The sequence below is a fragment of the Trichosurus vulpecula genome, chromosome 1 (genome assembly GCF_011100635.1).
Source record: "Trichosurus vulpecula isolate mTriVul1 chromosome 1, mTriVul1.pri, whole genome shotgun sequence".
NCBI lineage: Eukaryota > Metazoa > Chordata > Mammalia > Diprotodontia > Phalangeridae > Trichosurus > Trichosurus vulpecula.
The window spans coordinates 171,507,837-171,520,359 of NC_050573.1; the positions used below are offsets into that span (position 1 = coordinate 171,507,837).

General features: G+C 40.8%; 1 protein-coding gene across 1 annotated transcript in view; it reads right to left on the reverse strand.

Moving 5' to 3' along the window:
- Nucleotides 1-1,354: 1,354 nt before the first annotated feature.
- F13A1 (coagulation factor XIII A chain) overlaps nucleotides 1,355-12,523 on the reverse strand; it is a 198,692-nt gene continuing 187,523 nt past the window's right edge. The window contains exon 15 of the mRNA XM_036766459.1: nucleotides 1,355-3,159. Within this exon, the coding sequence (XP_036622354.1) occupies nucleotides 3,012-3,159 (148 nt within the window). The 3' untranslated portion in view covers nucleotides 1,355-3,011. The remainder of the gene's footprint in view (nucleotides 3,160-12,523) is intronic.

A 12,523-nucleotide genomic window follows, 5' to 3' on the forward strand; every position in this document is an offset into this window, starting at 1 on the left:
GGCCATACAAAAAGGCTACATTTGATCTGCAGGGCTCTATTTTGCCTCCCCATTTTAAAAGAATCATTTGGATGCAATTTCCATAAAACTTTGGTAATGCAAAAGGTTGTAGGGAACCAAAGTCAATGCAAAAGTTAGCTCCAAGTTACAGACTGAAGAGGGAGGTAACTTCATTTTTCTCATCAAGGCACAGGGATTAGACCTGTGACTTCATTGGAAGTCCCTCTACCCTCCACCAGTGCAGGTTGGTGCCTTAACATTAGAGCGTTGCCTAAAACACATAAAAGTTCTATATGTATATATGCACCAGGGGTAGGGGCAGGCCTTGGAGCCAAATCTTCCTGATTTGGAGCCTTCTTCTCTGCTTGCTAGGCCACATTGCCTTTTTCTCCCGCTCGATAATTCTTTTTTGTGAATGTTTATGATATACTGTATACTACCGTGGATGACCTTCGCCTTTCTAAATTAAGGTCTTTCCAAGGCCTCATTTGAAGGGGTGGGAAGAGCAGGGTGGGAGGGGGAAAGAACTTATCTCGTTTTAATAATTTCTCATTTTAATTATTCTTGCTAACTGGCCATCAAGCTCAATTGTTTCTATGTTGTGGGAAGCCTTTTGCTTCTATGCCACAAGTGTCCTCTAAATTTGGCACCCTGGGAGAAAGTCCTCTAGCCCCATCCTAGTTATACTTTTGGCCAGTACATCAATCTGGTTATGCCTTTGTTATAACTATATCTAGTTATACTTTTGGCCAGTAGCATCAAACTGGTGCCAGAGAATGGGCTTGGACTTCTGCTGATGTTCCTTTTGTCGGTTTCTTTGTTGGCAGTGGTTTACCAGTTCATTATCTCACTTTTGAGAAATTTCTCTTGTGCCCCTCTTTTAATTCTGATGAGTGTTGCTGTGCTTTGTCCTTAACATATGGCCTTCCTCTTTTAATAAATGAGGTTGTTGGGATCCCGACAAGGGAAATGATGATTAACAGTATCTACTCTTGCTTTATGATGTTCTTGAAAAGGGAAAGGGCCTGCTCTCCAGATTCCCTGCCCACCCCCCTCCCCATCCCCCAAGGAGGACTTGTAGGATCATAGCTTCTAAATGTGTACGAGACCTCAAAGGTTTTCTAGGTCAATTCTCTCATTTAACAAGTGTAGAAAGTGAGACACAGAGAGGTGATGGGGCATGCCCATAGTCACATAGGGGCAGAGCTAGGAAGCAAACTTAGGTCTTTTGGCTCTTACCACTAAAATCGCTTGCATTCACTGCAGACTGCCGTCAGACAGACATCTATGACTGAGGCAGGAGCAGCTGGTGGTCTGCTGGATCTGAAATAAAATGAAGAGCCCTTGTGCTGTATGCAAGTGTAATCAGATGAACTTTATTCTAAGTTTCCATTACATTCTGGTTAATTAGAACATGCAAATGAATAAGAGCATACAAAGACAAGCTGGTTTATAGTATAGCAAAAACTTTTAGAAACTTGGTTACCAAAAGATTCAGTAGAAGCTCTTGAGACTGCTTAATAAAAGTGATTAAAAAAGCCTTGGCATTGATTAATTAATGCTCTTGCAGGACTTATGTCTAGGTGCCTGGAAAGGGCATCCAAGGCCCAATTTTCCACCAATGATGGCCATATGCACCAGAGCATGCAATTCTATCCTTCATGATCCCCCACCCCCTTCTCTATCCTGCTATAAAGCTTTGCTAAGAATCATCGTCTGCTGATCTAGACTGTTCTCTTGGGCATTCTGGTAGACTTTTAACATAAACCAGCATTGCAAATAACTGCTGGCCCAATTGTACCATTCCCTTCCAGGAATAAAATGAATGAACGCAACATTCTTTATCATTTGCCTGAAAGCATCACAGAGCTAGTAGCCATTTGCAAGACCGAGTAAATCTGAGTTTTCAGCACCCCAGTACGAGCTGAGGTTGCTACATGAAAGATACAGATGTCTGGACAGATTTAGTAGAAATCAATCCTTCTCCATCTATGCTCAGCCACCAAACTCAGCACTCCCTCCACAGCATCGGCCTAATTGACTTGGCTCTAAGGGATTTCTAGGGCCTGAATTTTTGGGGAGGTGAATGATTCAGGACACAAAGACAAAGCGTGAGTTTAAAGTAGTGAGACAGATTCCACATACTACACAAACCTGTCTTAGTACTTTATAGCCATACTGCATTAACTCTAAGAGCTAAAAGGCTCCTGTACATGAGGCCACAGTCTGACATCTCCTATCAAATGCACCATAAAGCTGTCTTGTTTTAAAAGGGCTGAGTGGTGCCCTTGTTTCCTCATCTCTTAGGTGATTACGGTCCTCATAAATGTAGTTTGTTAAGATGGGGCCATGTTTTTTCACACAGTAAATCTGTGAAATTTGGCAGGCCTTTCTTCTGAGACTTTTGGGAAGGCCTTCTCCTCCTGTAACCCATATAGAGAATGCAGCTGTGACCTGTGGGAGGGGGTGTGGTAAGAGACATTCATGGGCATAAAGCACAAAAAAAGAACTTGGATCTAGGTGAGGATCTTTTTGGAGGGTCTTTCTCTGTTCATTTGTAGATTTGCTTCCCTAGGCACTGGAAATCTTGTCTGAAATCAAATCGAGTCACGGGCAAATTACTTGGGTTAGAAAATCCCTCTGATTAATGGAATCTGAGCCGTTTGCCATGATAAATGATAAGTTTTAGTTTGATGAGCTATTAGAGCTTAATTAGAGCTTAATTAAAGTGAATGCTCAGAACACTTTAGAAGCTCGAATTATTCAAGATCTCTCCAGTCTGTCTGCTTGCACCTCCAGACTGAGGAGGCGGAATTTGGAAATGTGTGGTAGAGAGTTTCTCAGTGGGGATGTCGAATGCATACCAGCCCCTTTCCTTCTTGACCTTGCCTTCTGGAATGTGTAATGTGCTAGCACCTAAGATAAAATAAGAGCTGGCCTATCTTTGCATCAGAATTTCTTAACCAAGACATGGAGAAGCTGTTTCCACTTTCTCCTCTGCAGGTTTACGCCTATGGCCTCCTTTTAATTTCTAGCTCAAGCTCCCCATACACGTGTCTCAAGGCATTACAGTTCAGCGTAGCCATCACTTTTCGTGAGCCAGCAACCCAGGGCCGACACACTTCTTCCCACGTCAAGGTAGAGTTGGGTGGAAGTTCACTGAAAGGATAAAAAGAAGAAAACACGAAAAAAGTTTTACTTTTCACACAGGCAGATCCTGATTCCCAACAGGGAGTAGTAAGAACTATGGGGGTCATTCATCCTGGCTTCTTGAAGGAACATGTGTCCCAAGCTGCACATGGTAAAATCCAGATGTGGAGACAGTAACATAGGATCACACAGATCTGGAGCTAGGAGACTCCTTAGAGGGCAGCTAGTCTAATCTTTTTGTTTTAGAGATGAAGAAACCAAGGCTCAAAGGGGTTGGGTAGTTTGCCCAAAGTCATACAAATAGTAAGCAGCAGTGTTGGGATTTGAACTCAGGTCCTTTGACTTTAAATACAAGACTCTTTCCTTTGTACCATGCTGCTACCCACTATATCATACTGCTCATCTGTGCCATGGAGTGTTCCATTACTAGGCTCTGTGAATGGATCACAGCCAGAGCTAGACTGAGTGACATGAGATCTCTCATTTTTTACCCTAGACTGGACAGACCGCAGTGCTCTCCATCTCAGGTTCCTTTGGTGATCTGCCCTGGTTCACTGTCTGTCCCCTGAACATACGATGTGCCCTCCTATACCCGTGCCTTTGCCGATGCCATGTCTTAGGTCTGAAAAGTCTTCCCCGCCCTGTTACTGTTGAATTTCTCTCCAGGCTTTAAAAGCTGAACTCAAACGCTACCTCCTCCATTAAAGCCACGATTAATACTCTTCCCCCTTAAACCTTCTATGGCACATCTTCATCATTACTGGACTGTATAATGCAATCATCATGTACTATTGTATATCATGTTAGACTCAGAGCCGCAGGCCCTGGCACAAATCACACTGAAAATGCTTACTAGCTGTATGATCACAGGTGAATCACTCGGTTTTATCATCTGAAAATGGGGATAATAATACTTGCCTTTTATGCCTTACAGGGTCACTTTGAGGAAAGGCCTTTGCCAACCTAACATGATATATACATAAGAATTACTACTACAACAACTACTACTTAATACTTATTACTACTAACTACTAATAGTAGTACTTACTACTATTACTACGACTTATTACTACTACTACTAGCACTTACTACGACTACTACTTATAACTACTTCTTACTTAGTGGTAGTATTTATGATTACTACTAACTACTACTACTACTAACTACTACTTATTGCTACTATTTACTACTACCTCTACTACTAATTACTACTACTAATACTTAATACTACTGTTGCTACTACTATTACTATTTGCTACTACTACTTACTATTTAATACTTTTACCTACTACTTCTTACCACTAGTAGTACGAACTACTACTTACTATTACTAACTACTAATAGTAGTACTTACTACTATTACTACTACTTATTACTACTACTACTAGCACTTACTACAACTACTATTTACAACTACTTACTACTTAGTAGTAGTACTTATGGTTACTACTAACTACTACTACTAATTACTACTTATTGCTACTATTTACTACAACCACTACTACTAATTATTACTACTAATACTTAATACTACTGTTGCTACTACTATTACTATTTGCTACTACCACTTACTATTTACTACTATTACCAACTACTTCTTACCACTAGTAGTACTAACTACTACTTACTATTACTACTAACTACTATTTACTACTTCTGCTACCACTATCACTTAAGACTATAGCTACAAGTACTACTATTTACTACCACTACTGCTGCCTATCTACTATCATTACTACTACTACTTCTAACCTTCTTTATAAAGCATGAGGTCAGGCCCTATTCAATCAGGTTTGAATAGGACAAAGCTTTATATCTTCTCCAGCATTTGGCACAGATGTATGCAGTAGATGCTTAATAAATGCTTGTTGAATGAATATATGAATTTAACTAAGAAATTCATTGCAAATTTCACTCATTAACTCTCAAGCCTCAGGAAGTAGATTATTTCTGTTCTAGAGACTTTTATTTAAAGGCTAGCTTTTAAGGGCAAGGTAACCCAGGCTTGTGTATGTCTCTATTCACTCCACTCTGTGGGCCCATGCCTTTATGGTTTTTGGTACCATGAGGTCTGATTGGACAAGTTTCTTGGAGACCGTCTCAGAGTGGGAGGACTGGCATTTCTGGATCTCTATTGGATGACATAAGTACATATTCCTAATTTTATCCCATGTCTGTATGGTATTTTGCATAATTATTGTTTTCAAGTGCTTAGGACTTCAAGTATAGGTCTAGAGCTGGAAGGTACCTTAAAGGTCATCTAGTCTATCTTATAGACTAGGAAACTTAAGACCATGGAGGCTAAGTGACTAGTAGCCTCAAATGCAAACGGCTCTGTTTGGTATTTAAAAGCTATTTTAACCTGGCCCCTTCTTACTTTCCAGCCTTCTTCTACCCCCCCCTTCTTTATGTCTATATGACCCAGCTATGATGGCCTATTGCAATTCTACAAAGATAACACTCTCTCATCTCTGTGTCTACACTGGCTGTCCCTCATGCCTAGAGCTCTTGTTCTCTGACTGCCTGACTGATCATTGACTGACCAAGGTCACATGGGTAGTTAACTATCAGAAAGGTTTAAGCAACTTGACAGCCTACGTGTGGAACGGAGCTGAGACTCAAACCCTTGGCCAAATCACCCTGTTTTTCCTAGGCTCAGGACTTGGCTATATCACTTCAGCATTCTGGGGCTCAGACTACCCAAAGACTTTTCTCGTCAGTAAAAAAGTGGGTCGATCAGCGGATCTCCTTGTTTTCTTTTATAACGAATAATTCTATGATGCTATGATTCTATAAAATCACATAATGCCTTTCCTGAGTAATGGACGTTGGTCATTGAGGCTGCAGGGAAGTTCTGCCTTCTCTCCATTGTGCTATCTACCCTAAGCAGTGATCCTATCCTTTCTTTGATCCTCTTCTTCCCCTCCTTCTCCATTGTAGGAGCTCCCTCTGCTGGGACATCTGGACCAGGGGTAGAGGTGGGGATGGCTTAAGGCAACTTCTGAGGAGGAGTGGGGTGTGGCATTTCCAGCATGGTTAGCTGCAGTATCTTCCTTATCCTCTCTCTTTCCTTTAGCAGACCTTCCCATTACCTGGCATGTTAGGTATGGCAACCCCTGGCTAGGTCAGTCACTGAAGGAGGCAGTTCGAGTTCCTTGCACTTGGAGGCATAGCAAGCCTGAACACTTGGGAACTGGAGTTGGAAGATGTACCTGAGCTCCTACTGCAGGTGAGAAAAAACTTTTCTACATTCCTAACTTACTTGATTGGTTTCCATGGTGACTGTTGATATAGGAAGGGGGGGGGGGAATAATGTTTGATATCCTTTTCACTTTAGAAATCTATTTGTTTCATTTCCTTTGATGAGTAAAGTTGGTTTTATTACTACTTTAATCCCTGAACCTGGATTACTAGACTGGCCTAGCTAATGCAGGGCCCAGGATACTTAGTCTTTTCCTCCCTACTCCAAAAAAAATATTTTTTGTTCTTGTCTTTACGTGTTCCTTCCCAGACTCAGCTTTAGAGCACCAAACACTATTACGCTCACACGCCATGCTTTTGTATTCATCTGTCCAGGACATGATTCACAGCATTTCATCAGATAACTGAATGCTGGCTTCTGAAGCGTTGATACTTGGCTAAAGAAAGGACCTGCTCCGCAGAATGGACAGCCTGGGTTGATAGTGACCAGAGGGGCAAAAGTGGCATTAAAAAAGTTACAACACACCAAATAGAAATCTGACTAAAGCTCTGAATTGCTCCACTGTTACTGAAATTGTTGATTCTACAGAGAGTTTAATATAAGATCTGTCCAATGCCTAATACATTTTTAGCTGCTTAAAAGTTAACATCAAGTTGGGAATGTTGGTGCATGGGCTATGAATAATCCTGAGTAAAAACTGACCTTGTATGCTCTGGGATGCATTTATATTCCAGAACAGAAAAGCCTGAATATGTGGTATATGCTAATAATTAGAAGCATCTATTATAATAGGAGGTTTATTCATCCAAAAAGAACAAAGTATTGAACCAAAACAATATTAATAGTTTTATATTATACAATTGATATTTCATATTTTTATCATAACATAATAATTATATTATATTTATTTATGTTATGCAATTAATATGTTTTGGCTGGGTCTGTGCCAAGCTGTGTGCCTGGTTGAAAAGTCAAAAAAAAATTAATCAGGTGAGCTGTTCAGTCACTTCTGATTCTTCATGACCCCACGGACCATAGGATGTCAATACTATCCATGGAGTTTTGTTGGCAAAGATCCTAAAATGGTTTGCCATTTCCTTCTCCAGCTCATTTTACAAATGAAGAACTGGCATAAACAGAGGTAAGAGACTTGCCCAGTGTCATGTAGCCAGTAAGTGTCTGAGGTCAGATTTTAACTCAGATCTTCCTGACTCCCAGCCCAGCACTTTATTCCCTAGCTGCCTCCATGGTTAACTTGGCTGTTAAATAGTAGCTGGGAAGCACAGGGTCTGGAGCCAGGAAGACCTGAGGGCACTTCCTAGCTCTGTGACCCTGAGTAAGTCATTTCACTTGTCTGCCTCAGTTTCTTCAACTGTAAAATGGGGAAAATAATAATTTCACCTACCTCATAGAGTTGTTGAAGGATCAAATGAAATAATACTTGGAAAGTATTAAAGTGCTTGGCACACAGTAGGCACTTAAAAAATGCTTTTCCCTTCCTGTTGTTTACAGCATAATTACTATCTCATAGTGGTAGAATTGGTAATTCTGAATCCCTAGTGGATGGCACGATGACAGAAACAAAATTTAACCTTACATTTGCTTGTAAATGGATTGGCTATTTTACAGAATGGACTTTGTTTTGGTGTTGTGTTGACATGGCCTATTTTAGGACAAGTTTTCAGCTGAATATAAAGTGGGAAATCTGGTTGATATAACTGGCAAGTCTCCTTTACTCAGTGTACATGGTCAATCCAAAATTTGCTTAGCGTCTGAAGTGATTTTTTTTAACCTGTCACTATGCTGAGTCATCTGTAATTATAATAGGGTTAGGACCTCTCCACCTCTCCTCCCTCTCATTCATATATGGATTAAAAAGCACTTAATTTGAAGCTACAGTAATGCAACTATATCTGAGTTATAAATAAGCCAGTGTTTTATGATTCAAGTTCAAGGTCAAGGTCAAGAAGAAGCAATAGATTAGGAGATGAGTTCCTGGTTAAGAGAATCCTTAACAGTTTTGGAAACTGAGTTTCTGGAAGCCTGGGTTTGATGGTGGATGTTAAATTGGGGGCTTTTAGGGAAAGACTGAGGTCATAAAGGGATGAATAAGCTAGTGTAGGAACGGTCATAAAAGTAGAACTCAGAGGAACCTTAGAGGTCATTTAATTGAACCCCCTCATTTTAAAGATGAGGAAACAATAAACATACAACAACTACTACTGCTGCTGCTGCAGCTGTTACAACTACTATTACCACCACTACCACCATCACCACCACCACCAGCACCACCATCTAGGTGGCAAGCAGATAGAGCACAGGACTCTAATGAAGCTTGAGTTCCAATCCTGCTTCACAAACTTACTATGTGTATGACCTTGGGCAAGTAACTTATATTGCCTCACTTTGCTCATCTGTAAAATGGGGATAATAATAGTACCTACTTCCCACAATTATTGTGAGGATAAAATGATATAATATTTGTAAAATGATCTGCGCACTTTGAAGCTCTATATCAAAGTTAGCTGCTGCTGCTGTTATTATTATCACTAAAACTGGCTCAGAGAGATGACGCAAATCACACAAAGTCACCTAAAGAGTTTGTGGCTGAGCCTCCAAGACCGTAACCCAAATTTGCTAGCTTCAGATCCAGCACTTCTTATATTTTCAGTTAATTTTTAATGGCTCATAATCATTTCTGCATTTTCTTCTGATTGAGCCAACCATGCATTTATGTGTACATATATCAGCGTATAAATACTAGAAGGACATGTGGCACAGTGGATAGAGAGCTAGTCTCGAAGTCAATAAGTCCTGAATTTAAATCCCACTTCTGACTCATGCTGGCTATGCGAGTCTGAGCAAATCAATTTCTCTCTCAGCTCCCAGGACAACTCAGAAAAATGAAAATTTCCTAGGTCCTACAGTTGTTGTCAATCTGCGTGGATGGTGAGAGGTTCCTTATTGAGTGCTCCCTATAGAAAAAATCACAGATCCAGTGTCCCCATCCCCCAAATACAAATATATTGATTATTCATATATACCAAATGAGTATGTGTATGTGCCATATTTATTCATCTACATATATATATATATATATATATACAGAGATATTATTTGCACGCAATGAGCACAAAAGCGCAATGTGTGTATAAAAAGAGAAGACAATTATTCCTTCTCCCCCTCCCCCACTGGTAAATGGAGTAACATCAGAATAATCTCATTTGCCTGGGAATAGATGTTGTGATAAATGATTCCAAGTAATGTGCTGAGCCATCAGCCTCCAATAGCCATTTATCATCTTGAATACATGCAGGCAAATGAGATTATTATTACAATAAACTGCAACTACCTATGGTTTGTCCTCTGTGTGCCTAACTCTCACCCTCTGATCTGCCCAGGAAACTTAATATGAAAAACCAAAATAAGAGCCAGGACATTTTCCCTTAAATAACTCATGAGTGTAGTCTTCCTTATTTTTTTTGTTAAAGAAAATTAAGTCTACAAGATAGACTGTTGGCATATCCTCTGAAAAATAGAAACTTAAAAGGTTGAAAGTCACAGTGCATCTGATGCAAGATGGGATGGTGGTAGGAAGAGTTGTGTTACAGTGAAGATGAGAACATAGGATGAAGAATGAGACATGGCATCTGTCCTCTCTACTCTTGGTCCAATTTTATATTCTTGAGCCAGTGAATTCCCAGGCCTTCTGCCATTTTAGTAGCTTGGCACCTAGCCCTCCTCAGCTCTGGACTACCAAAAGGTGGCAAATTCCTTGCACATTTGGTCTTTGTGTCTTAAACTTAGTCAACAAAGGAAGCTGGTTCTGACCCACTAGATAATTTTTACCATATACATGTATGTATGTTTACATACATACATATATATGGACAGAGACAGAGACAGAGAGATGAGGAAAGAGACAGAGAGGGAGAGACAGAGATAGAAACAGAGAGAAAGAGACACACACAGAGAGGGAGAGAGAGAGAGAGAGAGAGAGAGAGAGAGAGAGAGGGAGAGAGAGAAGAATACTTTTTCAGTTATGTCTGATTCTTCATGACTCCTTTGGGGTTTTCTTGGCAAAGATACTGGAATAGTTTTCCATTTCCTTCTCAGGCTCCTTTTAAAGATGAGAAAACTGAGGCAAACAGGGTTAAGTGACTTGCCCAGGTCCCACAGCTAGTAAATGTTTGAGACTGGACTTGAACTCAGATCTTCCTGACTCCCCTGTCCTGGGACCCTGAGTTGCTAAAATAGGGTAGTCATTCTCAGACTAGACCTCTGTTGTTCCTACATTTGAGTTGAATTGTGTTGACCAGGGCATATTAGGACGAGATGAGCACTCCCTGTCTATTGCAAATGTCACTTGTTTCAATGATCTAAGTAATGCATGATAGTTCCATGGCTTATTCTTACCAAATTCTGACCAACTTTGAACCACCAAGTTTCATGTACCTGGAATTGGTTATACCATAGATATGGCACTTTACAAGAGCCTTAATGGCCTAAGAACCAACTCTCTATATCTATCTTGTCAACTAAGGACAGATTTCTTGGTGGACCTGAGGCCAGAGCATGAATCAGATCATTTATTTTGCCATCACGTAGCTCCTCCCCTTTCCCCTTCCCCTTGGCCTTCGTCCCTCCAAAGGTAATAAATCTCAAGAAGGGGGAGGGGAAGATATGAAAATTAAGCTCCTATAGGGTCTCATCTGGATTAAAGCCTCAAGTCTTCATAATGGGGAGCCTTCATAGGATAGGGCAGAATTGATTCAGGGGCCATATTTTCAAATGGCTGGCATCCCCCACCCCCTACTGTACACCTATACATTAAGTCCCTTTGTATTTTCTGGCATGTTATTCACCCACAGACAAATGTGTAGGCTTATGCCCACACAACAGATGCCTGCAGGGAAGGGCTCATGGGAACAGATCTTTTTCTAGATACTGTAGTAATGACCAGAGGGATGGTAATTCTTGATCAAAAAGCTTGGGAGATAGTGGATGACAAGGGGAAAAAATGGATGCAGCAGCAGGGGGAGCTGTTTGGGGGGGGGCAGGAAGAAGCCTTGTTTGCCTTTGCCTGAGACATTCCTGTAGATGATTAGCATGGGGAGGTGTGAGAATGGGTGATTGAGGCTGCAGAGTCTGACTGAAGCAGGGTGGTCTGTTCTGACCTCCGTCTCTAGCTGGGCATGATTTCTAATTTAAGTCATTTTCCTGTGACTTGTATGTTAGTGCTCAATAGCTGAATATTTTCTGCTTGCTAGTTTTAAAAAGAAGGCTAAAGTTTTTTTCTCCTTCTACTTACTGCATCAATAAGAGGAAGCAAAGTCACCAAAGTGACTGGTCTCCTCCCTGATACTGGGCATCACAGTATAGATGGAGTTAGAGCTGGCAGGGACTTCGAAGCTCATCTAGTCTGGTGGTGTCAAATGGGAGGGGTGAGGTGGGGCACTAAACCATACATAAGGATTCCTATGGGTAGCATATTGACTTAGAAAACTACATATTGACATTATCTATGTTCTATTGTATTTTTATTAATTTTGTTAAATAATTCTCAGTCACATTTTGGTCTAGTTCTGGCCATACTTGGGAGTGTTGCAGTTGATATTTCTGAAGGTCCAATCTTATCATTTTTCAAGGGAGGGAACTGCAATTGAAAAAGCTGAAGTTATCTGCCCAGGATCACACAGGGAGTAATCATAGGCTAGGGAATTCATGGGGTTTTGGCATTTGAGATATACAAATGACATTAATGGAAATATTAGCATTAAAATGGTGAAACAAAAGGACTGAGAGAGGCCTGGGAGCAATAGCCACAGGGATAACCCAGAGGAGGAGGATTTCTACAAAGTAGGCTAAGCAAATTCCCATAGTTATCAAGTCACAATGTAGTTTCCAGGGTGAAGTGAGTCCCATAATTCCTTCCCCAACCATTATAATGTCACTCTTTAGAGGACTATTGTCTTGCCAGCATACTTTGATGACTCTGGAGGAGACAATGAGGCTGACGACTTTGTGTAACCACCTTACTTAAATCCAATTCACTCATAAGACAACACATCACCTGTGATGTTGTTGGTCATCTTAGAAAATGAAGGATGGTGGGGGGCGGAGCCAAGATGGCAGCAGGAAACCAGAGACTAGCCTGAGCTCCCTGCCGAG